The following is a 26,900-nucleotide window of genomic DNA, read 5'->3' on the forward strand; positions in this document are numbered from 1 at the left end:
TGTTGTATTTTCCTCCCCAGTTCCTTATTTTGCACATTTCATACACCTAACATTGGGGTTATGGTCGTCATCTGTGTTTGACTTTGCAGAGCGACTGAAAATGACATTCCTTAATCTCTGTTAACAACAACATATTTACTTCAACAGCACAACATATAGACATTAACACTTTTCTGGTATTTGCTAATTCCCCAGAAATGTCTTTAGAATATGGATCAACTCCCAATAAATCCAAATTATAAACTGTTTTGTTGTATATTACATACATATTGTTGTTTAATTCTTTAAAGGCAGCAATAAATAAAATGTGTTCTTCTTTTTATTCTAATTGATCATTACTATCATCATTATATCCAAATATTATTTCATCACGATTGTTTCTTTCAGTTCTTCCCCTTTATCAGCGATAAATTACTTAAGCTGTTTCACCAAATCCCCATAATGTTTTATTCAAGCCATGATTTGAGTGAAGCTCTGTGTGGTTCAAGTGTCTTAAAATCACGTGATGATGAAATCATTTGATCTTCCTTCTCAGACAATTTTCCATGAAACTCCGCAGAGGGGGTGGGCCTCAAGGAATATCATCATTAAAGCTGCAGTACGCAGCTTCTAAACATAAATAAACGTCTGTTACATTCAAATGTTTGTCACACAATGCTGATTAAGCCCGATCAGTTCCACACGACTCTCTCTGTGTTTTGTTATCATGTCTCTGATGACATTCTTGTGCTGCACACTTTACATCATGACTAAGCAGGTGAGGCAGAAGAATCACACAACACCGGCTTCACCAGCTTCCTTCCGTTAGACGATGGCTGAAAACACCACACAAAGTCTCAGAAGTGGATTCTACTGCTCAGAGTAAAGTATTTTAATCATGATTACACGTTTCGCTTGAAAACTAAATACTGTGCCAGTGCCAATCTACCTGTGTCTGCACGTCACAGCTCCAAGTTTCCTGGATACAGAAATGCTGCAATAAAAGACAGGTTGGTTGCTCAGTCTCAGTTTCTCTCTCTCTCTCTGTATGTCTGACAGGAGATTGTAATTATTCAGGTAATTATTCTCACTGGAGCTTAATATTTTTAGCAGGGGATCCAGATAAACTGATAGACCCTGATAGATGTGTGAACTCCTCTCTCTATATTTGCCCCGAGTGCCCCTTTAAAATGCCCTCTTGTTTGTTCACAACGTGATGTTGTCTTGCTACGATGACAATTTATTTTAAAAGTCACTTGATTCATTGGAAGTGGAAATGTAAGAAATGGGCTCAGTGATGTATTATGTCACAGTGGGTCACACATCTTTTCATCGGCCTGTAGGTTCTTCAGGCAAGGTTAACTCAGTCCCTGTGTGTGCGTGCTCTGCTTCGGCGGCTGTCTCGGCCACAAAAACACCCACTGGAACTTTTTCACTTGTCACTGTCGATCACCGTCACACGTTAGCCAGACAGACAAACAATCCTCAGAGCCACATCATTACATATCTGCTCCTTGTACTTAATGTCTATTTAGAAGCTCTGATGTGAAGAAATGTCCTTTTTTGTCTGTTTAATGAGCATTAACTCCACTCATTAGTTGTCTGCTTTTAAGATGCTGATAAATAAAAGCATTAGGTTTGTTGAAGATTAAATAATATATATATGTGCTTGCTACATGGTAAGGTTAAGTGCAGGCTAAAAGAAAAAACAGAGCTGTGCCCATTATTTGTTTTCAGTACATTAGGTTTATTTGACTTGCAAGTGTAATTTTAGCAAGTTTTATCATATTTTATTGTACTGATTTTGTCTCATATTTATCATTTGACAATTGTTATTGTGTGTAAATGTAGTTTAGCTTGTAGTTGGTGTGTATTTGCATTTACATTTTAATGTGCTATGTAATTCTGTGCTTTAGTGTAGTTTAAACTTGTTTGATCATGTAAAAGTCTAACTAGGGACAAGAGTTGCAAACTAGCAATAGCTATGAACTCTACGTACAGCACATGAGTTGCATCATTTGTATTGGAACTATATTAACTGTATGGTCCCTATTTAAACAATATTCTATTCTATTCTACAATTTACTGCACAGGAATCAATTACATATCATTGACCTAATCTTACAAAAACATTATTTCAGTCCTAATTTTTTATTATCTAATGTCTCTTTCTAAAATGTCCTTGATTAAACTGATTTGTGATTGATTTTCCCAGTTGTTACACAATAAATTCCGTTTTCTCTGTAATGGATACCTATCCTGCACAGGAACATGTCTGGTGACTACAGCCTATATAATGGAATTTAATTTGGAACTTTCAGTTTAGCCTCTTTTAAGACTCTAAGTCTGGAAGTAGAGCAGAAACGTGGTGTTCAAAGACACACATTGTCACACCAATTATCCTTTATCTGTGTGTGATATCTCATTGCCTTCAGACTGTTGTATATGATCATCTTTGATCACACATTACTTATGGCATAAGATAAGATGAATAAGAAGCTGTCCAGTTCTGTAATGGTGTCCTGGAGGGGTTGAGAGAGGTTGTCCATCATAGATCCTCTCTTCCACCACCTCCACTGGTTGTCTTCAGGTTTCCTGCATAGATCATAGATCTAGAGTATGTTCTGCAGGCACCAGTCCACACAGTCCTGAATCAACTCTCTGTACTCCTTGTTGTCATCATGCGGGATGAAGCGGACATTTGCAGAGTCATCAGAGAATCTCTGCAGGTAACAGGAGGGGGAGCTGACGGAGAAGTTTGCAATCTTCAGGGTGAAGAGGAATGGAGCCGGTCGAACCATGTCTGACACACAATCTAGAGTCCTCACATACCTGGGTCAATTGGTCAGGGTGTGAGGTGGAAATCTACTCCAGCCTCCTCCAGTTTGTCAATCAGAAGTGCTGGTTATATTATGGTCTTAAAAGCACAAGAGAAATAAAAAGGTAGATGACAGCACCATCCATTGTCTTCATCAGGTGAGATGTAGCCTGTAGCTGCTGAGCTCTTTAATAAGACTATTTCCTTCCTAATCTCCAAGTGTGGATTTGGGTTAATTTGTTCTGTGTTTTTAAAAACAATTGAGTTGTTCCTGAGATGCAGTATACAGTAGAGAGCATATTTATGCACCATCATTAAGTTACTAAAGATTGTGTTTCACCACTTGGTTAAAGTTGAGTTGCAGAGTTTTTGGATTGATCTGTTAATGGCTGGATGTTGGTGATTACATGTTTCAGCCATAATAGACATGCTGGCATAGTCATCAGTCATGCATCTGTCTCAAGTCGAAACACTCTAATTGTCACATATGCTGACAGAGACATGCTGTCACACTAAGGACAGTGATTTAGTGTAGACCACTGCAATCCCCTGTTCTGAATGCAAAAGTCAAAATCGAGGGCATAATGGTTTGCATAGTTCTTAAATTACAATGTATTCCAATACCCTATTTGTCCTACACAAGATCAACATATGATATTGTTGGCTTGCTACAGAAAGAGCAACCATACTTTTTTGATTTTATTTATCTGGTTATGTATTTACTTATTTCCTTGGTCATAGTACTTATAAGTATGTAGGCTACATGATGTAATTTAGACGTATGTGCAATTTGTGTAAGTAAATCGAAGTAAAATCTTACACTTGGGGGCAATATATGTGCTTTGTTTGTTTGTTTGTTGTTTTGTTTGGTTATGTAAAATTAATAAAATTTATTTGAATAAAATATATATGATATTGCAATAATCCACATGCCCCCTTTAGACTGAAAGTTGTATGTAAAGTAATGCATACAACGTGTCTTAAATAATTCTAATTCTCGACATAAAAGAGTAGGACAAACACAGGTTTTACCAACAACATAAATTAGGGTGCCACTCCAGAGAGCCAGTGTCGTGCTATTGTTTCAGTGTAATTGTAGGTCACATTAAATACTAAATAATACACTTGAGCTGTTTTTTTTGTTTGTTTTGTTTTCTGAATGGGTTACAATAAAATGATTGAAAAACAATTATTGTTAATTATTATTACGGTCATTATTATGATAATTATTGCTAAAACACCAATGGTGGCCTTTCACGACTATATGTGTAACCCTGGCCAACCTGAAGTGGAGCTGTCCACTTCACTGTGGTGCTGAAAACATGTGCACAGAAGCTTGTTTTTGTTCCGTGCATTTATTTTAAGAGGTTAAACTCGCTTGCTATCATGCCACTTACTTAAGTGTCAACATAAATTCTGTTATGCTGCTGAATCACAAATGTATTTCTGGCTGCTGATAGCAAATGCATTAATGGATTAAAAAAGTATATCTGTGTGTTCTTTATAATTGAAAGCTACTGTGGGTGACAGCACACTATTATTCACAAGCTTACTAAGCATGAAGCTTGAAATAAACAGAGGTTTTTAGCAAGGTTACAAGTGTAAGGAAACACAAGTCTTTCTTTTTTCCCTTTTTGAGGGTTTATGTGGAAGTATCCTACTTTGTGCACTAATTCTTAATGAAATTCCCACTGCATGGTGATTAATTGATGAATATGTAATACAGACATTACCCCAGGTAAACATGTATGCTCCAGTTATTACATTTTTTAATGCAGCTCTTTAATTTAAGTTTGAATTGCAGTGTCAACTGGATACAAAGAAGTTTTAAATTCCTTAGTAATGTACAAGGCTTTTGCTCAGTCTTAATTCACTATTATATACTTGAGTGTGTGTCCATTATGAGGGCAATGACTGGTGGATTGGCAGCAATCATCCATGTGGCAAACCTATTCATTTGTCACCATAGAAACAGCCTGAGTGAATAGGGGATAAGTAGAAGAGCATGAAGAGATTGCTGACACCTGCTCTCCTCCATTTCCTATCACCGCACACATTTATACTGCAAAGTTCCTTACAAACGGCTTGAATTTTCATTCCTGGGGTTTGAATGCATGATACAAGAAATCAGTATAAAGGGAACTGAGGTTAAGGTTTGGACTGAGGTGAGAATAGTTAAATGTCTAAAGCTGGATCTTAATGGAGTGATTCCAATTAATGTTGGGTTTTTGTCAGGCAGACAGAATTGTGAACTTGAGGCATAAAAAAACAGGATATAGTACAAGAATGTACTGGGGCACAGACAGTGGCCAGAAGTGAAAAGGGTGCAAAAAGAGATCGTTTACAGGTTTTTTGACTTGTGACAACCGAGGGTGAATAAAATTCATGCCCAGTTGGAACAGAACACATCCACAAAAACAGACTCAGACAAGGCCACGGGCGGCACAAGGATAAGCATAGATAATGGCTCAAAAACATAATAAAACATGAAGAAACTGGGACTACATTTAGGGACAGAAAAAAACAAATAAATTACAGCTCCCATGGGATTTTTACCAGCTTGCACAGCTGCAAGAGATTGCATAATTTTTTTTATTTATCCATATATTAGTTGCACTGTTTATGTTTTGGGGATTGATGAAATTGATGGTTTTTCTTTTTCTTTTTAATAAAACAGATCAGGGGCCTGAAACTCAAATTGAGTGTCTAGTTTGGTCAAATGGAAAAAGAAAAGTCTAACATTTTAAGAAACAGACATTGAACTTTTTTCTTTTTTTTTTATGATATGAAATTTCACAATAAAAGTGTTTGTTTTGATATGGAACAACAAATACTTCACAACATAAACAGATTTATGATGCAAAATGTATATTAAGAAAAAATTAAAAATAATTCATTATGACTTGATATTAAGTGTCAATTAAGTATCAAGTTTGAGACGTCTAGAATAGATCATATTCTGCTTAATAATGCACACATTTCAGTAGTTTTACACTTACCATATTGACATATTGGTTCTCTTGAATGTCCCTGGTCCCTGTCTCTGGTTCATGACTGACTTAGACCTTAATGATGAGATTCAGAAGGTGAACAGGGAGTGTAGTGTATGTACATACTGTAGTGGACACCCAGTAATAATAGTACAGTTCTTGGAACAATGTTAACTGACACACTGACACACTTTTATCAGCCTAATAATTAAACCTTGCGTAGACTTACTGATTATTCTCAAGCAGGAGAAAAATGGCAGCAAAACACACACACACTCGCATACAGTGGATCAGTTTGTGTCATGATTTGCCAGGAGAGACAGGAAGTCTTTTCACCTGATTTTATTCAGGAACCATGATAACATTTGCATGATAACATGTCAGAGGAAAAATGTTTAAACTCAATGTCATCTTACACATACGTACATGTCACCTTTCCAAATATTCGGATGGAGCAGTGCTACAGGGAAAAGAAATCTCTGAGTCCTTACTGGCGAGGTTACTGGTGTGTAGAATGTGTGTGTGATTGGATCATTACACAATCAATTATGCTGAACTAACCTACACCAGACATCAGAATAGCAAACTCCTGGACCTGCCAGGATAACAAGGCAAGTAAGGTGTGAGGGTGCTGCACAGGAATGCACAGAAAATGCATTAAAAGCCACAAGGTTCATTCATTTATTTGTGCTTTCATATTTTTGCATATCCGGAATTTTAGGAAACACAGTTTTTAAAGTATCCATTAGGAACATACATATTTACATTTATATGTATGCATGGCCTCTTTGGTAACATGTCGTTCATAATGTTCACTGTGAAGTCCTTGTTTTTTAACATTTGAATATCCTTCCATCTATCTTCTACTGCTTTATCCTCCACATGAGGGTCGCAGGGGCAGCTGTGCCAAACTCAGCTGACATAGGGAGATAGACGGGGTTCACGCTGGACAGATCGCCAGTCCATCACAGGGACACACAGAGACAAACAACCATTCACTCTCACTCTCACACCTACGTTAGATTATCCCCAAATCTTCATTTTCTTATACTGTGGGAGGAAATAGAGGAACCCAGAGAAAACCCACACACACACGGGGAGAACATTTATACTGTATTTTCCTACCTAAACAAACCCTCTCTCGGTTTTATGCCAATAAACACCTTGTTTTAAGGACTCTCAGACTATGTGGACTCTCGTGCTACTGATGTAGGCAGTCATGACACCGTGAAAGCTACAGGCTTAAACAACATGAAGCATTTGATGGAGCAAACCAAATTCAAATTAACCTCTGGAAACCTCATCTAAAGATGCATGATCTGCATTCTATAAAACTTAATGAGGCCTGTTTCTGCAGCTGCTGCCGCAGGAGCTCGAGGAGCTCACACCAGCTCTGACACTACACAGCCTCCACTTCTCTGCTTCAGACCTTTTACCCCTTTGCCCCACAACGCAGACTTCGCCTCAGTTTTTGGTGCAAAGTCTCAACATCACTCATTCCGTCATCTGTCAGTGTTTTTTTGTGTTTTTATGACTGTAGCTGTACGTGAGGCTTTGTCTTCTTCAATCACCTATCTTCTCAAATAGTATACAGTCTCTAACCTCATGATACTGTGCCTGGAACTACAACATATTTGAATGCTCTGGAATCTTTAAAAAAAATGATTAAAGGGATATTCCCAAGATATTCCCTAACAAATAATATCAGGCCTACCCTCCTGAGGTGACCGTGTCAATGATCTTTACCCTCAAAGTGGTCCATATAGATGTAGCAAAAGGCTGAGACCAACCAAGGAAATCAGCTTGCTGCTGTGATGTGTTGCCTAGCAACACATCAGTGACTGTTTCATTAATCACAGCAGGAATTTGCATTAAAACGGTTCTTTGAAATGGAGGAATTTACTTTTCTCCAGTTGGTTGCGTTAAAAGAGGCACTTTTGTTTTCAAAAGTAAATGAAACATGCCAGCCTTTTCACTTTTGACAAAAAATGAATGACATCATTCAATATTTCTGATAATTGGCTCAATTTACATTTACAATTTACAATTCTCCAAACTGTGCATGTTTGTGCATGGCAAAAAAGGAGTTAGAGATACTAAAATCTCCCCATTTTTCTCTTCCCTGTTCTCTGCGGAGGCTATATGTGCCAGCCACGTGATGAGGGTGCAGGTGGTGGAGGTTGCAGATTCTCTCAAAGCCATTAAGTCTAAATATCAGTCCTGACGAGTGGATCGCATTCTGTCTGCTTCAGTTACATCGACTAAGGGCAAAAACATGTAGCGGCAGAGTCGAGCCTCACAGAATAACTCCCAATTCCACTGCACTGTAGATTGATATAATAATGGCACAGCATTAAGTGTGTGACGGATGACATTTATGTGCAAATGTAAGTCAAAGCCGAGCGTCTTTATTTCAAATTCATGAGATTCACAACACACAAACCAACTGAAACCAAGTTACACGTCCATGTTATATCTCCAACCGCGAGTTCTCTCTCAAAGACTTTGTGCCCTCTATAATTCCTATTTCTGTAGCTTCGACAGCTACAATCCAATCAGACTCAGTCACCCAGCATCTTTATGCCCCCCCCCCACCCACTCTGGTCTGAAGTGACAGTGTACAAAAGAGTAGATTGATGTGAGACATTATTACAGGTCTACAAGCATAAAAATGGACTTCTGTAAGAAATAACCATATAACCAGAGGCCAAAGCATATTGATATTCTGATCGTACAATCAACGAACCCTCTGGATAAAGGGTACAGCGTGTATACTGTAGCATTGCTTTGATTTTTAATGGTAAATCAATAATTCCTATAGTTTTGTCAACAGACAATCAATTAAAGTGAGAGATATATAATAATCTAGGGTATTTAAAATATATTTTATTACTAGTAGATGTGATTACATTTTTTAAAAAACTATAAACATGTGTTACTTATTGTTACCTTGATGACAGCTCTTGTTTGCTCACTGCTATGGCTCATATTAGGGACAAATGACACATGGACATGTTGACTTTTCCATTGGTGCTTCCATTATGTTGAGTTTGGCTAATCAAATACTGCACAGGAATGCACAGAAAATGCTTTAAAAGCCACAAGGTTCATTGATTTATTTGTGCTGGACAGGTCGACTGTAAACAATCTTCACAGACATGTAAACAACAACAGTGTCTCCTTTGAAGGGATCTGTTTTTTATATCCATGACTTTGGTGCTTCCATAATGTTGACTTTGGCTAATCAAATGCTGGATAAACATTTGTACAATTTGGCACACTCACACATTCATCCGGTTGACTTTGTGAAGTCTGATTTATTTTTAAACACTAAATTAGTTTGGGACCATATATCTGCATCACTAATGTCATTCTAGTCTGTGACCGATTTATGTGATTTGCCTTTTGGAACTGGCAAAAAATATCTTGCTAAATGCAAATGCAAGCAAACATGTAGAGCTGACATACTATGGTAAACATTACACCTGCACCTGCGGGTCATTCTATAAATGCAACGTGGCTAAAATAATTTCCTGCTACATGTAGTCCACAATGACCCTGTGAATTCATTGGTACACATCGTTGATATCAGTCATGGAAACAAAGTGTTCATTCCTAACTGACCTTTTACCACATACATTATGAATGACATGACATTTGCATATTTATCTGCTACATTTTGGTAACCTTTGTCCCCTCAGTCTCTAATGATAAATGTTAAATGCTCTGTATTTATATAGCACCTTTCCTAGTCTTTATGACCACTCTAAGCTACTTTACACTACAGTTTTGCCATTCACACCCATTCACACAGCACATTTTCTATCACACATCTTTCATACCCTGTCGAGCAGCTTAGAGTTATGTGTCTTTCCAAAGGACACATCGCCATGTAGACTAGTGAAGCCTGGAATCAAACCTACAACCTTCCAGTTCAAAGGCAAATCGCTCTACAACTGGGCTACCATGATATTGTAATCATAACAGGGCTCAAAACAATTTGCCCCATTTACAGCGCATGCATCTGTCATGACACATCTCTGATATTTGGCACAAGACATTTATTTAATGGTAAATTATTGAAGGAAAAGTTTAAAATCAAATGTCCATTAAGAGGTCTGTATAGTACAGTATAAATAAGATGGTTAGGCAGGAACTCATCAACTTCCATGTCGCCCCAAATATGTGAAAAGAATGAGGGAAGTGAGTATTTGTTTTACTTTGCTGCTGCTGTGTTTCCACACATTTTCTCTTTATCATAAAGAAATGCACCCTGGGTTCAGACTCATCACTTGGTCTCCATCCTTTCACAGCAAATGCCACGCTACAGTTCTTCCGGAGAGGCCTAAGCAGTGTCCTCCTATCTAACTAACTGACCAGTGAAGAGGCAAACACATTTTAAATGGCTCTGCAATGTCACACCCAAAAAGAAGAGAAGGTTTACAGCTTCAAGTGAGATGGTAAAGCGACAGCATAGAGCTCCTGCTGTTAGCCCTTATCTCTCTTCCCCATGCACAAGCACACGTTAATTCCTTAAGCTCTCAAGTACAAAGCCATCATAGAGCAATTTACAAAACAAAAAAATAATAATTAGGTCATATTTGAGATGCGTTGATGCACTATTTATTGATTAGCGGGTTTTGAAATTAATTTGGAATGTGGCCGCAGATGATTCATGCATGTCCCACTGGTTCAGAGATGGTCTTGGTTGTATGGTTACACAACACAACAACAACACAACAACTATGTTGATGAAGAGAAACACAGGGACTCAAGAAAAAACACATTTTAGCAACTCAATAAAAGACAAAAAGTATGACAGTTTTAGTCTACAATGGCCTTTTTTGTAGTTTGTAAACCACTCACTCTTCCCAGACCAAAGCTCATTGAGAAAATCTGTGTTTTTAGCTCATGGAGACGCAGGAGCTGCTGGACTGCTGCTGCCTCATTTGTTAAGTTGGTGTCTCTTATAATTAATCAGAAGAACCTTAGTCACAAAATAATACATTTGAAAGTGCTTTTAAGACATTTGGCTATATTAAAAGTGTCACAAAGCTTTCATTTTCATTTGGATTGAAATGATGATGCACTCATACAACACGTGTCTGTCATGCTCAAGCATGTCTTGAATAAATCTGGTGTAATAGACAGATATTTGTCGACATGAAATAGTGGGACAAACACAGGTTTAAAGAACATTAAGTAAGGTTTCACTCCAGTTTTAAGAGAGCCTGTGTCGTAATATTCAAGTACTTAACAATTTAACCTGTAGAAGTGATTATTTTCTTATTATTTTAGCACTGCATATACATTCCCTGAATAAATTCCAATAAAGTGATTGAGAAATAATTATACTCTATGGTCATTATAACGGTTGTTTGACTCTATGTGGCCCTGTGATGGACTGGCGACCTGTCCAGGGTGTACCCTGCCTTCGGTCCTATGTCAGCTGGGATTGACACCAGAGCCCCCGCACCCCTCATGTGGAGGATAAAGTGGTAGAAGATGGATGGGTGGATTGATGGATGTTCATTATAACATTGTCCAAACAAGAAAGCTAATGGTGGCCTAAAACCTTTGGAACGGTACTGTTACATACAAAGTCTCGGCATGTACGCATGCAAAGTACGAGGCACCATATTGAACTCCTGTAAATGCAATACGCTTGCATTACGACGCGCATCTGTCATCATTATCACTTCTATTATCATCTGCATCACCATTTTGTCTTTCTCACATGAGCGATGATCTGCGCCACAGTCTCAAAGCAACGTTTTTTTGTCCCCTGTGTTTGAGCGGTGAAACTGGCAGGGGGACAGCTGTCTGGCTGTGTGTCTGCCTGTACTCTACTCTCTATTACTACCACCTCCTTCTGTAATTACAAGCTCCACTGCACACAGGCTCACAATCAGGTGGGGCCAGGGCCACGAACACAGCAGCACCACCAGCTCTTGTCTGTAGCATTTTGAAAATACCCCCATGTTAGAGCTGCAGGCCAACAGCAGGCTTTTTGCACATCAGAGGTGCCACAGCCTGCAGGCCAATCAGCCAGTTGGGATTAGAAATGCTAAATTTCGTTTTGTATCATTAGAGGGTTAGCTCACCCCTCATTGGTTCACCATCTGGGCATTTATTCCTCCCCTCTCAGTGGTGTGGCTTTTCAGTAGTACTGTATCAGCGATGCAGAGCCTATACAGCACGGCAGACAAAGACAATAAAGGAGGGAAGGAAAAGATTTGGCAAAGATAAACATGGCGTAGCAAAGAAAGCTAGGCACGAGAGGAGAACTAGAGGTCTGAGAAGAGAGAATAAATAAGAAGAGAAGTATTTAAGCAGTTGAACGGGAGAAAAACATTTTGTCAAACACTGAGGTGACCTGACGTTAAAATGAAGCTAAAATGATAAAAAGTCACGATAATGACCATATTGCAGTGTGCATCAACCACACATCTGTCATTTCCAAAGACATAATACAATGATACTGATTTTATACTATACTAATACTATCTTATATACTGACATTGGTTTAATCAGTTGTCTGTCACAATTCAAACTTGCAAGAGTGGAATTACCCAGTGAGGCCTGCATAATTTATACAGATGTGGGGGTTAAAATCGACTTTAAGACTGCTCATTTGGGATGTTCCACAAGGGTATTTCATTTTGGAAGACAGCGGGCTAAGACGATTATAAGCACAGTTTTCAATTTATCTTATACACCCTGACTCCCTTCATTGGCTAAGACTGTCTTATCGTGTTTTGCCAGGAGCTAAAGCAGCCATTTCCAGCATCATCCACTGTATCTGCAACTTTAGTGCGGCTGCATTTGATGTAGCAGCTCTTTATTTTGATCCAAAAAAAAACAAAAAACTGAACCTTTAAGAAAACAGGCTAATTTTATTTTCATTATTTAAAAACATTTGGATTGAGGGACGTTTAGGAGAGTGTCATACATACAACTTGATGGAATCTTCACAATGTTATGTAACCTAAGCTATTGTGCATCTACTGGGCCTTGAGTAAGCCAGAGAGAGACAGAGAGAGACAGAGAGACAGAGAGACAGAGAGAGAGAGAGAGAGAGAGAGAGAGAGAGTGAGAGAGTGAAGAAATTGCTAATATATTTATAAAAAAAAACTGCGGGAGTAAGGATATAAAACCTTGAGACAAGAGGATGCTCCTCTTTCAAACCTGCAGCCATCTCAGTGGTGGAAATGTTGGAGTTGGGGAGGGTCGACTTTGAGGTGACATTGACGCTGTGTAGATGGGAGTGAGGATCTTGCGCTCCATATTACGTCCCTGCTCGCTTCAGCTGAGACGGCGGCAGCTCTTTTCCCCGTCTTCTCTCCCCTCCTCTCTTTCAGCACCACTCCTTTAAGGACAGCACCTCGCAGTCAAAGACGCATTTTGTCCACGCCATCCTCTCGCCTCAGGATCATATGTCTCTGGCTCTGCTTTCGTCGGATTGAAAGTTTTCACACCGCTTTTCATCTGTGAAAGTGCGGGGAGGAAACTTATTAAATTCGGATTTCCCCGTTGGGAAATAAATCCGGAAAGGAAAAGGATTGTATTGTAAGTATATTGTGGAAATTATCTTGTTTTAGAAACAAGAGCTCATTCGTGTTTCCTGGTGTACTTTATCCAAATTTGGAGCATTGAGGAATTTGGCATAGCGCATGCAGATGCGCTTCATTTGGCATTGTGCACGGATGAAGGGCTGCACTTTACTTGATGGCGACGGAGAGTATTCTTGGGCGTATTTGATCCAAAATGTGCCAAAATGTGCCAAATATAAATGTGCACAAAGTTCTTCTTTCAGTAAATGTGATTAAAACTATATAAAAGTATAATTATGTTTGAATGTCATCATGTTGCCTGTCATTCTCGCGCAACTACGCACCCGAGATGACGGGGACTGCGCGCCACATCATATTTTAGTGGATTTGTTTTAGCATATTTCGGATGACAAAAGTTAAAATGAATACAACTGAATAGGATGTATTTAATTATAGTACTTTATAAAATTGTGTGATTTAAATAGGAATATATCGGCTTGTTTTTCCCAATTAATATCAATAAATAATATCAAAAAAAGTAAAATAAATTGCATATATCTTTACTATGTTCTGTAGATATTTGATAATAAAATGTCAATTTAGGCTGTGGAACTTGTTGGCCTCTGCAGGTGATTCATTAGACATGACCGTTGCGTCTGACTCCTAAAAGTGTTTCATTGTTCTTCTCTTGTACCTTGGCAGTGGGAAGTGGGCAATTGAATTTAGAGCATCATGAATCAAGGACAAGAGGAGGCTCTAAATTCTTGCTAACATGCTTCACCTCCAGTCAATTAAAAGCAAATCTCGTTGCATGAGAAGTCTTTATTTCATGGTTCGCGAATGTGGGTTAGATTTTTTTTCTCTCTCTCTCTCTCTCGCTCTTTCTCTGCCAGACACATTTAAATGTCTTGGAACTGAAATTGAAGCATAATAACAATCATGTACATTTAAATTTTAAATGAATGTATTATAAATATGATTTAAAAAATGTAATGCGTAAAATGTCAAAAGTTACTGCGAAATATCAGCACAATATGTTTCTTGCTATGTTAACAAAAAAAAAGAAGAATGAATACATAAATCACCAAAAAGATCTTCGAATTTGACGAAGTCGAATTGCGCAAATGGAATTCTCATAATTAAGACGTGGCATTTGTTTTCAGAAATCATCTAAAACAATTTGCATGTGGACAATAAATATCATCTCATCTATTAGTGGTAATCTTGTTATTTCCAGTGATTTTTTTTCTTAATCGAACATTTTTGTTTCTATTTCCAGGGTCGCTGGATCGCCACTAAGGTGCCTCCGCTTCTGTCCCTAACCACTGCCACTGCCCCGATTATTCGTCTCCGCTCGACAGCTGTCTGGGCGCTGGGTGAACAGGACGAAGAAGCTACTGCTTGTCTGGACCGGTGCTGAAACTCCCTCGCCTCCACTGGTCAGGACTATCGGACACGCACATTGATCATGGCCACCAACGGGACCAAAGCCTCGGACGGACACGTCTTAACGGAGACGGTGAATGACGCGCCCACCAACACGCCAAACGACAAACCCAAAACCTTGGTGGTGAAAGTGCAGAAGAAAAAGGAGATACCGGAGAGGGAAACGTGGGCTGGGAGATTTGACTTTCTTCTCTCGTGTGTCGGATACGCAATCGGACTCGGGAATGTCTGGAGATTTCCTTATTTATGTGGAAAAAACGGAGGAGGTAAACAGGAATTCTTGGCTTTTTTCACATAACTATACAACAGGAGTGCAATTATCACGACATCAACAACTCCCGGAGGTCTTACATTTAAATAAATCTTAAGCGTACACAATCTACCCATCCAACCTCCATGGTAGCCGTGCGTAATTGCGCGCAAGCGAGAGCCTGCGCCATGATCCCAGCGCAGAGTGAAACCAAACACTCCCTTTACCAAGAAACTGGATTATGTTGAATGTTAATGGTTTTTGTGGTTTACATGAATTTCACTCATGCGGCTTTACCTTTCACCTCTCATCCAGGGGCCTTCTTGATTCCTTACTTTTTGACCCTCATATTTGCTGGCATGCCTCTGTTCTTACTGGAGACGGCTCTTGGTCAGTACACTTCTATTGGAGGGCTTGGAGTGTGGAAACTGGCTCCCATGTTCAAAGGTAAAAAGGCACGATTGTATTGTACTATAGGCCCTCAACTATGCTTGTTAACTGTTTTGTGAATAGGCTGCCTCATTAAGGCCATGTTACATGCACAGGGTTATGTAATAACGAGCATAACTTTATTTCCAGTAACAAAGACAGCCTATAAATATGAGTTATTATTAATTTTTCATTTTTCTTGCACATATTTCAGAACAATTTAACATCATGCCTTTAATCTCCTGTTGTTCCAGGTGTGGGTCTGGCTGCTGCTGTTCTGTCCTTCTGGCTCAATATCTATTACATTGTAATCATTTCCTGGGCTATTTACTATCTGTATAATTCCTTCACTGCTGTGAGTATTTGATATTTATACTCAACTTGGGGGGAGGGGTCTCTTTATGTGTTCTACATTTTTTACTGAGGAGTTTCACACAAGTGGCTCTTTAATTCAGAACAAAGCAGAGCATTTCTTTCTATTTTTATTTCACGTAGTAACCCTTTTAGTTATGTGGCAGATTCTCTTTGCCAGCACCAACAGTGCACAGTCCTTAACAGAGTATGACATTTATTACTTCCTTTCCCACATAATTAGCGCCTTACACAAGGTATTGATAAATGCATTTGGTGATCAGGCATTCAGTCCTCTGAAAAAACCATGAAATCCCAATGTCCCAAATGAGTATCATGGTCTTGGCTGCTCGACAGACGGAGAGAATGGGCCCCGGCGATGGGAGAGTGGTCCCAGCAAAGAAAGCTGTCTGTGTGATTTTTTCCTTCTTCTTTTTTTTTCTTAATTTCCAGGACCTGCCATGGCAGACTTGTGGAAATCCCTGGAACACTGAGCGCTGCTTTACCAACTACAGCATTGCAGACAGCAGGAACTTAACCAGCGCTGTGGTGGAGTTCTGGGAGTAAGCTGAACATAAGAGTCTCCTTAGATCACAAGGACACTGCTTCTGTTGTGAACAGATTTTAGTTCCACAGAAAGGTCATCTCCCCGACCGTGGAGAGTAAAGGGTCAGTTCGGGGCTCAGAGTCTGTTAAAAGCATCACCATACTAGACTCTGACATTCCTTTAACTGATCTCATGACATACAACACATGGCCTAAATCAAGCCTAATGATGAAAAGAAGAAAAATTCCGAAGACGTGACTGCATGTGTAGGCTCTTTTGCCTCTTGTGTCTTAAAAAGCTTTAGGGGTGGAATATCCAGACACACTTGTATGCATATTTGTGCACGCAGCCAACCGTGCTCAATGCATGAGCTAAAGGACGCATTTGTGCACTGAAGTAAGACTGCTTTATTCTTTGCCCGCAGACGCAACATGCACCAGCTGACCGATGGTTTGGAGAAGCCTGGGGAGGTCAGGGTCCCATTGGCTATCACACTCGCCATTGCGTGGGTGCTCGTCTATTTCTGTATCTGGAAGGGGGTCAGCTGGACTGGGAAAGTGAGTGGGACAAGAGCACACATACAGATCCGAGACGAAATGAAATCTGCAAGACGTTTGATTTACTGCTCAAGGTCATCAAATGGTACAATGACATGTGGATTAATAATCTGACAAGGAACATTGTTATCACTCAACCCTTTATGTCTAGTTTTAGTTTCCAGTGTGGAAACGGACTGTAATTTTTTTATTATCCTTAAGCCATTGTCTGTGTTTGTTAATTATTTTTGTTAACAGACAGCTTTGCAAAGGCGACATCGAAATATGTCACTGTGTAATTACCAGTAAAGGTTTATTCCCTAATTACAATTGTATCATTATTATTTCACAAGATTTCAGATTTACTGCCCAGGGTCAGGGTTTGTTGCTCAGTTTCCTGTGAGTACAATATTTAAGAACAAGATCATTCAATGCGTCATTGAGGTTAAACAGTTTTTGAAAATCCCAACAAACTGCTTGAATAATTCAGTGCTGATGACAAACTATCTGCCAGTTTTGTTTAGTTTCACTCTGGAGATTTTATCATGAATGATCTGATTTTTTTTTGTTTTACTTGAATAACAAAAGTGTAAAATGAATTCTTATAAGAAGTCAAATGGTGTGCTGGGAGTGACATGAACTCAACCATTGCGGGGTCATTGTGCCTCTGGGGAATGGCATCATACTAGGTCACTGTGCTGCTGTGTGGGGGCGGGGCCACAGTCACTCTTTGTTGAACTCAAGTTTCACTTCTACAAGATTTGTTGTTGCACAAGTTAAGCTGTGATTTTGTCACATTGTGCCCTGCAGGTGGTGTACTTCTCTGCCACATACCCTTACTTTATGCTGTTTATCCTGTTTTGCCGTGGAATCACTCTACCGGGTGCAATGGATGGGGTCCTCTTCTATATCACACCAGATTTTAACAAACTGAAGGAGTCTGAGGTAAGGTTCCCCCATATGTTAACAAGGATTTATATCAGAAACACATACAGTAAGTTATAGCTTTTGTTGTCCGCCATTACAAAAGTAATGTTGTGCAGAATATCCAGTTGTACAAATAGAACAGTTATGATACAACAATCACAGTTATTTCATTTCAGCGAGAGCAAATTTGTCACAGCCATAAAAGTGATTTACCAAACATTTTTTTCATGAAGCAGCAGAGCAACACACTCTTATGAGGCAGACTAATTAGGTCTCAAAGAGATAAAATGCTGGGGTGTATCGATCGTGAAAACCTTTTTTAGATTAGGATTATAGATTATGCTGTGTTTGTTGCTTTGAATACAAAACTGAACCACATCATTAATGTTCCAGCAGCACACGAGATGAGGCCTGACCACAATAAGATGTCATCTAATGGAGTTAGCATTTATTAGGACTTAGTTTACAAGACAACACACACTTTCCCTGTTTGTTCTGATACAAGATAAGGCACATCATTTTTGTGCATGTGTAACCAGCTCAACAGGCTCAAAATTCGGTCAAATCTGGTGTTTTGCAGGTGTTTGTGTGCACACCTGTTTAATTTATGTGAGTTATTTTCTAATCTCTGGGTGCCAGGTGTGGCTGGACGCTGCCACTCAGATCTTCTTCTCCTATGGGCTGGGATTAGGCTCTCTGATCGCACTTGGAAGCTACAATCCCTTCCACAACAACGTGTACAGGTAGGTGATTAATCATATTTTGCAATTCAATGAAAAAAAAAAAGGAGAAAAACATGTCAAGCTATGGCTAATCAGTCCAAACTGCTGGAGCTCGCTGCCATTTTAAAACAACCGGTCAATATAACTGTATTCTGCTACGACACTGCTGCAGGATGCAAAATGGCTCGGCTCCGTCCCTTCCCCCCACGCCTCTCAACAATGTGTGACGGGTTGATAAGGAATTGATACAATGCAATGACTGCCTTGTGCTTTGTCTCTCCCCTACAGAGATTCTGTCATTGTGTGCTGCATCAACTCCTTCACCAGCATGTTCGCTGGCTTTGTCATCTTTTCTATCGTGGGATTCATGGCCAATGTGACAAAGAGGCCTATCGCTGATGTGGCAGCCTCAGGTAATTGCAATCAATTTTGAAACTCAATAGTGACACTAAGCACAGGCTGAATTGATATTTCCAACTGTACAAAAATTTAACTTTGAAATTGCTTGCTATGTTATTTTCCTCAGTTGTTTTCTAGGTTTATTATGAGTTCAAATGGCTCTGTGCTGTGTGAAGTTTTTTTCTCACTCATCTTCTATTAGTATAACTTGTAACATGTGTCTTTTAATCAGGGCCTGGCCTGGCATTTTTGGCTTATCCTGAGGCCGTCACCCAGCTGCCCATCTCTCCCCTCTGGGCCATTCTCTTTTTCTCCATGCTGCTCATGCTGGGAATTGACAGCCAGGTAAAAAACACAAAAATAAGTCCCAGTTGTGGCCTTTGGACAATTATTATATGCGTTAAAATGATCAAGTACCAGCTCTACCACATCTGGTGGAAACATTTATATTTTGTCTTTGTTTTTATAAGATCTAAAACTCGCCAATGGAACTATTGTTTACATTGTGACATTTTCTGTGTGCCTGACTCTGCACTCTCTCCAGTTCTGCACTGTTGAAGGCTTCATCACTGCACTGGTTGACGAATTCCCTCACGTTCTCCGAAAACGCAGAGAGATCTTCATCGCGGTTGTCTGCCTCGTTTCTTACATTATTGGACTGTCCAACATCACACAGGCATGTACTTCTTCTTCATCACGACTGGATGTGATTTCAGAAATATCCGAGGCTTTACTGGTTAGCCGGTTCTAGAGCAAAAGTCATTGTAGAGGCCTTGACAAGAACCACGTCACTATTACAAGAAGCTTTGTTGTGATTTTAAACCACAATCTGTTATCCCAAAGTCAATATGTCACCTTTGCACTTTTGCTTTGTCACAGGACCGTTTAACATTCGTCATGGACTTGTCACCCAAACACAGAGGTGTGACCTACTAAACTGCAAGCTCAGCTCAGTGAGACACAAGCACAGCTTCAATGATCTATCGTCATTCCCTTGTGGCATTATGAACTATAACCCACAAACATCTAGATTATTTTATATTCTTTACATTAGAATGATGAACGCTTTGTCTTGGCACATGCATGCAATCATTTCTATCAGCTGAAGTGCTTCTGAAGGACGGCAGGTTTTATATTTTAAGGCTATGATACAGCATGTCCAACACAAATTTTCATAATTTGTAAGCAACAAACTTTGTACAGCAAAAATGCTAATATATAATCATGTGAAGAAGTCAGCAAGAAGTAGCTAAAGTTCAGTGTTTTGTACACTGAAGTCATGTAAGACACTTTGAATTTCCCATCGTACCACATCTGCACTTCAATTAGGATGAGGCAATTACCCTAATTGCTGCTGTGGGGCGATAAAACTAAATAAATCAATAAAAATCAAGCTTCAGGTGGGAGTGGATGGTTTAAACCGAATCTTATAACAACCTGACTGTGGACAGACAAGAAGTGTTGTCAAGGAAACGTGTCGACACTGGATCTGTCGCTATCTTATCAATGCAATTTCCACAAGGAAGCTTTTGCACTTGTTTAGTTCTTATCAATGAAATGTCACTAACACTCACCTGCCACGGCCTCAGTGTCAATACAGTCAAGATTCAAGATCCTTTATTGTCTGGAACTCTGTAACAATGCAACATTATTACCAGAAACGGAAGTCTTAGTAGTATAAGAGGTAGAAATGTGGAGAATAAAGTTATATAGAGAAAGTATGTACAACATAGAATAAGATATATAAGAAATAGGTTCCCAAAAATACAAAGCAAAAATTATCAATAAAAACATAGGATAGTAAATTATACATAAAGTAGACGTAGCTGGTGCAAGCTTTAAGACAGCTGGATGAGAATAAAAAGAATAAAAAGATATGGTAGTGCAAACAAAATAGTCAAATCAAATTTGAACTCTTGTTTCTTTCTTTTTTTACAGGGTGGACTGTACGTATTCAAGCTATTTGACTATTACTCAGCCAGTGGAATGTGCTTGCTCTTCCTCGTCTTCTTTGAGTGCATCTCAATTTCATGGTTCTATGGTGAGCCTACACTTGTGCTCCAGTAATCTCCTTCGGGATTATTTTTCACCTGAAGTCCACGTTTACTCGTAACGTTTCAGAACATACTGAACCGTGGACTGTTTCTACAGTTTGTTGATACAAGATAAAAAAATAAACACGATTCATTACATCTTGTTTTTGCTTCCAGGTGTGGACAAATTCTATGACAACATTGAGGAAATGGTTGGCTTTAGGCCCTGTCGGTGGTGGAAGGCCTGCTGGGTCGTGTTCACTCCACTCATTGTGGCTGTAAGTGTTATTTATGGATAAAACACAGTTTAAAACCAAGGATGTACCAAAGAGGGATTAACATCCCTACAGTATTTAGGCTTTTGAGAGCCCATCTGAAAGTACATTTTAAACCCTGTTGCAGCTTAACTACAATTATTATTTGAATTTTAACGCTCAGTTTGCTTCATATTTGCATAGCATTTACACGTTAGCCTCATCAAGTATTTAACCCTTTAACACCCAGCGTATCGCAGACGACGCGTTTGCACAAGCGCACTTTGCATTACTGTAAGTACGCAAGGGGTTGTGTTATAGGAAAAATTCCAACGGTTTCTGAAAGCTGAGAAGGTGCCTGTCAAAGCCAATGTGTGGTTATCACGGTTATTTCACTCAAGCTGTTGCAGGAAACTGGCCAATCAGACAAAATCTCAATCTCAAAACAAGTTACTTTAAATATATTTTATACTGTTCAAATTTAATAAGCAAAGAGGTCTAGACCGACATTTTGAGGCTTAGGGGTTAAAGGGTTAAAAGTATTTAATATGGCTGAAGATCATTTAAGAATAAATGATGTTAGAGCTTAGAATTAGGTGTAAACCAGTGAAAGGTCAAAGAAGGTGTACAGTATATGTTGCCATGACTACGCAAAATGCGTCCACATGGTCAATATAACAGAAATGTGGAAAAACTCCCTGCTTTTAGAGTTCTTAAACTCTGTTGATGATGTTGACATCTCCTCTCTTCTTTTATTTGACCCCACAGGGAGTCTTCTTGTTTAGTGCAGTCCAGATGGTTCCACTCACCTTGGGTGATTATGTGTTCCCTGCCTGGGGTCAGGGTGTGGGCTGGTGCATGGCCCTTTCCTCCATGATGCTCATCCCAGGCTACATGGGCTACATGTTCCTCACACTCAAAGGCACATACAAAGAGGTAAGATCCCAGTGAATCTACCCGATGATAGCTGACGCGTTGCATTGGTAATAATTATGTTATTATCGTTTTGTGGAAATAATAAACACTTGCACTGCACGGCACATCATTTAAGTTATTTTAAAATATGTGTATCACACTGATTTGGAATTGACTTATGCAGTCAGCAGCGACTCCGGCTCAAGTGAATTACTTTGTATCACAGATTTCTTTTTTCTTAGAAATTGTATATGGAGAAGGTGCCAATGTTTAGTAGGAATAATTTAAAAATACTCAATATGATAAACAAGCCTCCAAGAGATGGATTCATCGCCTTGGGGAAATTCCAGTAAATCACTTTTAACCATGGGGGGAACCATAAATTAAAACATTTAGGGTGACAGTGTTTATATTCATAATCTGTTTCAATTTGATGTGATCAGAAATCCAGAATGTGCAGCTGTGTCACAGCCAAAGGGTTTCTTTAGGATGAATGTGAGAATGTTCAGTTTTGCTCAATTTAAATGTGCTTTGTACCGCTGTACATTAAACCTAAACCGAGTCACTGTGATTCAATGGCTCTGTAATGAGCAAACACACATGCACGCGGGGTAGAGACGTGATAAATTGCCTTGTCGGGTAAAGCAGTGATAAAAGGATTAGTAAAATAGAGTTTCTAATTTGTTCTCTTGAACAATTCCGAATGGCTTCAAACCCCAAAGAAGTCTCAGTAAATTACAGTCATTTGTATGCAACAAAACAGTGAGCCGCATTTTTATTGATCATTTGATCCTAATCATTGGCAGATAATGCCTTTTTGCAGCATTCCATTTGCATTTAGAGCTTTTCGCTTTGCAGTCATTCACAAAGAGCCCGGATAATAACCTTACATCTATAGGGCCCGTGGTGACAGATATAGCTTTATAGCCACCACTGACAGAATAAATGGGCCATAATTGCAGACAGTACAACAGAGGCTGTCGGGGACGATGTGCAGGTGTCAGATCCCGCGGTACCATCTGATCGCTGAATGTCTAATTGTAGCAATCAGCCGACTGATTAGCGTTATGCACCCAGGCAGACATTCAGATTCACAAACACTCCATACATGCGCCTGCGATGCCGCAGTGCACGGGTCCAACACTTATCAGCGCCGAGAACACCGACGGCAGATTCATCTTAAGTTTTTGGCTCATTAAACTTTTTGTTTGTGTCATAAATAATAGCCTTTATTTTCCTGCACCAGCCATATTGCAAAGGCTGTGCTATAGATTCATATCATACAAAGGAGCTCTCAGAGCTCTCAGAGCCCGAGGTGACGCATTCATCAAGCTCACAGCTGTGTAGCTGGTGTGTTTTCTTCCAGCCTGTGGGTTCGATCGCAAACTTTGCAGCTGTTTAGTCCCCATTGATGGTATATGACAGTCCCATTGTAATTTCATATTCAGCTGTGGTGCTAAATCTCCTGTTTATGCTTCGCTTCCTGTCCTTGCAGCGTCTGCGGTTGATGATCAAGCCTTTGGTCATGGTGAAGACTCAGGAAAATGGCCCGGACCAGCAGACAGAAAACCACAGTCAGAACCCAGCTAATGAGGAAGCCTACATCTAGAAACCTTTGCCTTTCCCTGTGTCAACAGCCAGACTGGCATTCTACGACAGAAAAGTGTAATCAAGGTTGGGAACGACCACCAGACGTCCATGTCTGCTTTTATTCACCTACCTCCTGGGGACACGTGAGACCAACCTGATTACACGGTTATTTTTAGGGGTTTTTCTGTTTGTTTATTTGTATAATACAGAATTATGGAACTTAAAAGGAAAAACAAACTATCCAGCAAAGTTGTTGTGATATTATGAATTTCATTATGCAAAAAAAAGTTAGTCAGACAGAGACATAACGTAGTACATTACTCTCTCTTGAATATATATAATTTAAATTTGGCCCACATTGATTACATAGTAGGTATTGTGCTACTTTGAAGATGAATTAATATACTAAAAATACAATTACTGTACAAAGAAAAAAAAAATATCAGTGACTGCATTTTGCTTGTACATGAATAAATACGTTAAATGAATGCAGTGTCGTAGGTGGAGAAATACAATTTGAAGGTTTGTGAAATTAAATTTAAATATGGACCAATGTACAAGAGGTTAGGACAAATCTGCTTGTATGTAGGACATATATGTTAGCCAGACGATCACCCCCTTGCAGGATCCTGCAGTTTATCTGAAGTGTTTACCACCCATGTCTGGGGCATCCTTTGAAAAGCACAAGTTATGGAATACGAAGCATCCAGGTCTTTTTTCTTTCTTTCTTTCTTTCTTTCTTTCTTTCTTTCTTTAATTTTTTTTCCTCGACTGAAACCTGTGGCATAGCAAAAATAACTTCCATAGTATTACATAGCAAGAGACTGTTATAATTGTTTCTTTGTTTTCTAAAGAACAATAACTTTGTATGTCGTCTGAATCTTTTTGTAGAATAATTGTAGGTCGTTTGCTATGTGTGAGAGTGAGAAGGACCAAATCATACTCAAGTTTGAAAGTTTGGGGCAGACATTTGACCCACTGACTATATCACTGGATTAAATCAAGCATCCCCTTTTTCTCACTCTAGAACAATGAGGTAGTAAATGCAGCATCCGCCTACAAGCACAATTTGGATCTGTAAACTACCACCTGTAACAATTAGGGAGTAGCCATTATAGAAATCCTGTGTTTGCACTGTGCATATGATATATCTGGCTGTTATTCACAAAATGTAGATTTTCCTTCTAAAAACCCAGTTAAGGGGAACAAAAGAGTTGTGTTGCAATAAGCCAATGCTAATTCAGATGTATATTTTAGACTGAATGAGTTAGTTTCAGGGATCTGCATTGGATTTTTGATGGATTTCTATGACAGCTACCACTATTCTAACAGGAACTGTTTACTTGTTTATCTGCTTAGTAACCCATTCCTCAGGAACAAAGGTGGACGTGACCAAATTCTCTCAGATACTACCATTATATGCTGAAATGATTAATGCTGTGTTATAAAAAAAACAAAAAAAAAAAACGAGAAATGTAACCAATGTCAATTTTACTGCCATTTTCTCCAATTTATCCAAAATCCTACATTGAGCAGCGACAAAACACAACACACACAAATTGGTATATATATGTACTTGGGCACCCTCGAAAGCTGATCCAAATAGTTGCCTCTTTTCTTTTTATATATGCTATTTGCTTATAGCATACTCTCTCTCAATGTAAATGAACTGTGATGGCCCTCACTCAGTCATAATGTGTTTCTATCCTGTGGCAAGTGCAGATTTCCAGACTTAGAGAGAGAAACTTCGGTGCCGTCAAAGCACTGTTAACGTAACAGGACATAGCCAGATACTGTACAGGCCAACACCACTGAATCTACTCCGATATACGGTAAAAGAAAACCTATTATTACATATCAAACTTTGTTTGGCAATATTGAGAATTGTAGGAAGTGATATTATGACAGACCACAGATATCCGTGTATTCATATGAAGAAAGATGAAGAAAATATACTTCTGTGGCAGCTACATGCGACAGGAATCCCGTTTATTTTCTTTAATTTATGTTTTTTTTTCAAAGACGTGAATTAAAAATGTGCAATGATAAAGGGTTCTGTGAATTTTGTACAAAGTTACCATACTGCAGTTTTCTCTCTTGAATGATGTTGTAAACTGAACTGTGTAATACATGTATCTGTGAATGTCCGTACAACCTGAGTTTTTCTTTTACTTTGTTTAAATGTTGAACAAAATGTGATATTATTTGCCGTTTACTGCAATAATATTGTTATCTCAGAAACTAAAGCACATATCTCTCTCAAATGTAAAAAAAATATATATAATTACAATAACAACATAGAGTAATAATAATACAAATTATAATGTAATAGAAATGTCTAGTCAGAGAATATTGTTTTGTATATTTTTAGCTGTTTCATGGGCCTAATGTAAAATATTCAATGTAAAAAAAAATAATTAAAATAAATGTCCTTAGATGGTGTTATATCAAAAAGCATGATTGCAATATATGTTATCTGCAAAAATAAATAAAGACTATAGATTATAACGCCTGTGTCATGTAATACTTCTTCTGTTTTAAACGCCACTGAAAAAGAGAACAAAAACAGATCCGGATTTATTTGTTAAATGGACACGAGCAACACATGTGTAAAGGTATAAAAGTGCTCTTCCGATACACCTTCAGCGTTGTTGTTGTTGGATGGGCACGTGTTGTGCTTTTCCCCAATTTCTTACAGAATAATGAATATGCTGTTGATGATAGTTTCTGACAAAGTGGTTCTTGCTACAACATTATCTTTGTGACACCTGCACTGTGAGGTGTGTCGGCACAGACACTGTAGTCATTGCTTGGCTGACAGTCACAATGCAGCAGTTAGCCTAAATTCACTCTCACCCTTTAAACAACATCCAGAGAGACACAAATGGGACAAAGTAAATGTTGAGTTCACTGCAGTAAGACAACCTCTGTAGAGCAGATCTGTTTCCCTGAAACTGAACGCTAATAGCACCTTAAATCTCTGAATCCAATTGCAAAATTGCAGCAAAGCTGACAGAAATTCTGAATTAAATGATTCAAGTGATCTTTATTGCACAAAACTAAAACAGCTTTCAGTCAAAGCGTGAGCTGAGTGCTCGTCACTCAAATCCACGTGTAACGCAAGCGGTGAATTTAATAAGGCTGCGGCAACGAGTGGAGCA

The 26,900-nt window shown here is 38.9% G+C and overlaps 1 protein-coding gene across 1 annotated transcript; it reads left to right on the forward strand.

The window, feature by feature from the left end:
- Positions 1-12,954: 12,954 nt before the first annotated feature.
- On the forward strand, positions 12,955-26,247 carry slc6a1b (solute carrier family 6 member 1b). The gene is made up of 15 exons (XM_044024163.1): positions 12,955-13,356; positions 14,620-15,052; positions 15,352-15,483; positions 15,720-15,820; positions 16,270-16,379; positions 16,788-16,920; positions 17,710-17,844; positions 18,466-18,569; positions 18,837-18,961; positions 19,180-19,292; positions 19,492-19,623; positions 20,886-20,988; positions 21,158-21,258; positions 22,003-22,170; positions 23,645-26,247. The coding sequence occupies exons 2-15, from the start codon at positions 14,809-14,811 to the stop codon at positions 23,756-23,758; spliced, it is 1,815 nt and encodes a 604-aa protein (XP_043880098.1). The 5' UTR covers positions 12,955-13,356; positions 14,620-14,808; the 3' UTR covers positions 23,759-26,247.
- Positions 26,248-26,900: the final 653 nt, after the last annotated feature.

The sequence above is a fragment of the Solea senegalensis genome, linkage group LG4 (genome assembly GCF_019176455.1).
Source record: "Solea senegalensis isolate Sse05_10M linkage group LG4, IFAPA_SoseM_1, whole genome shotgun sequence".
Classification (NCBI taxonomy): domain Eukaryota; kingdom Metazoa; phylum Chordata; class Actinopteri; order Pleuronectiformes; family Soleidae; genus Solea; species Solea senegalensis.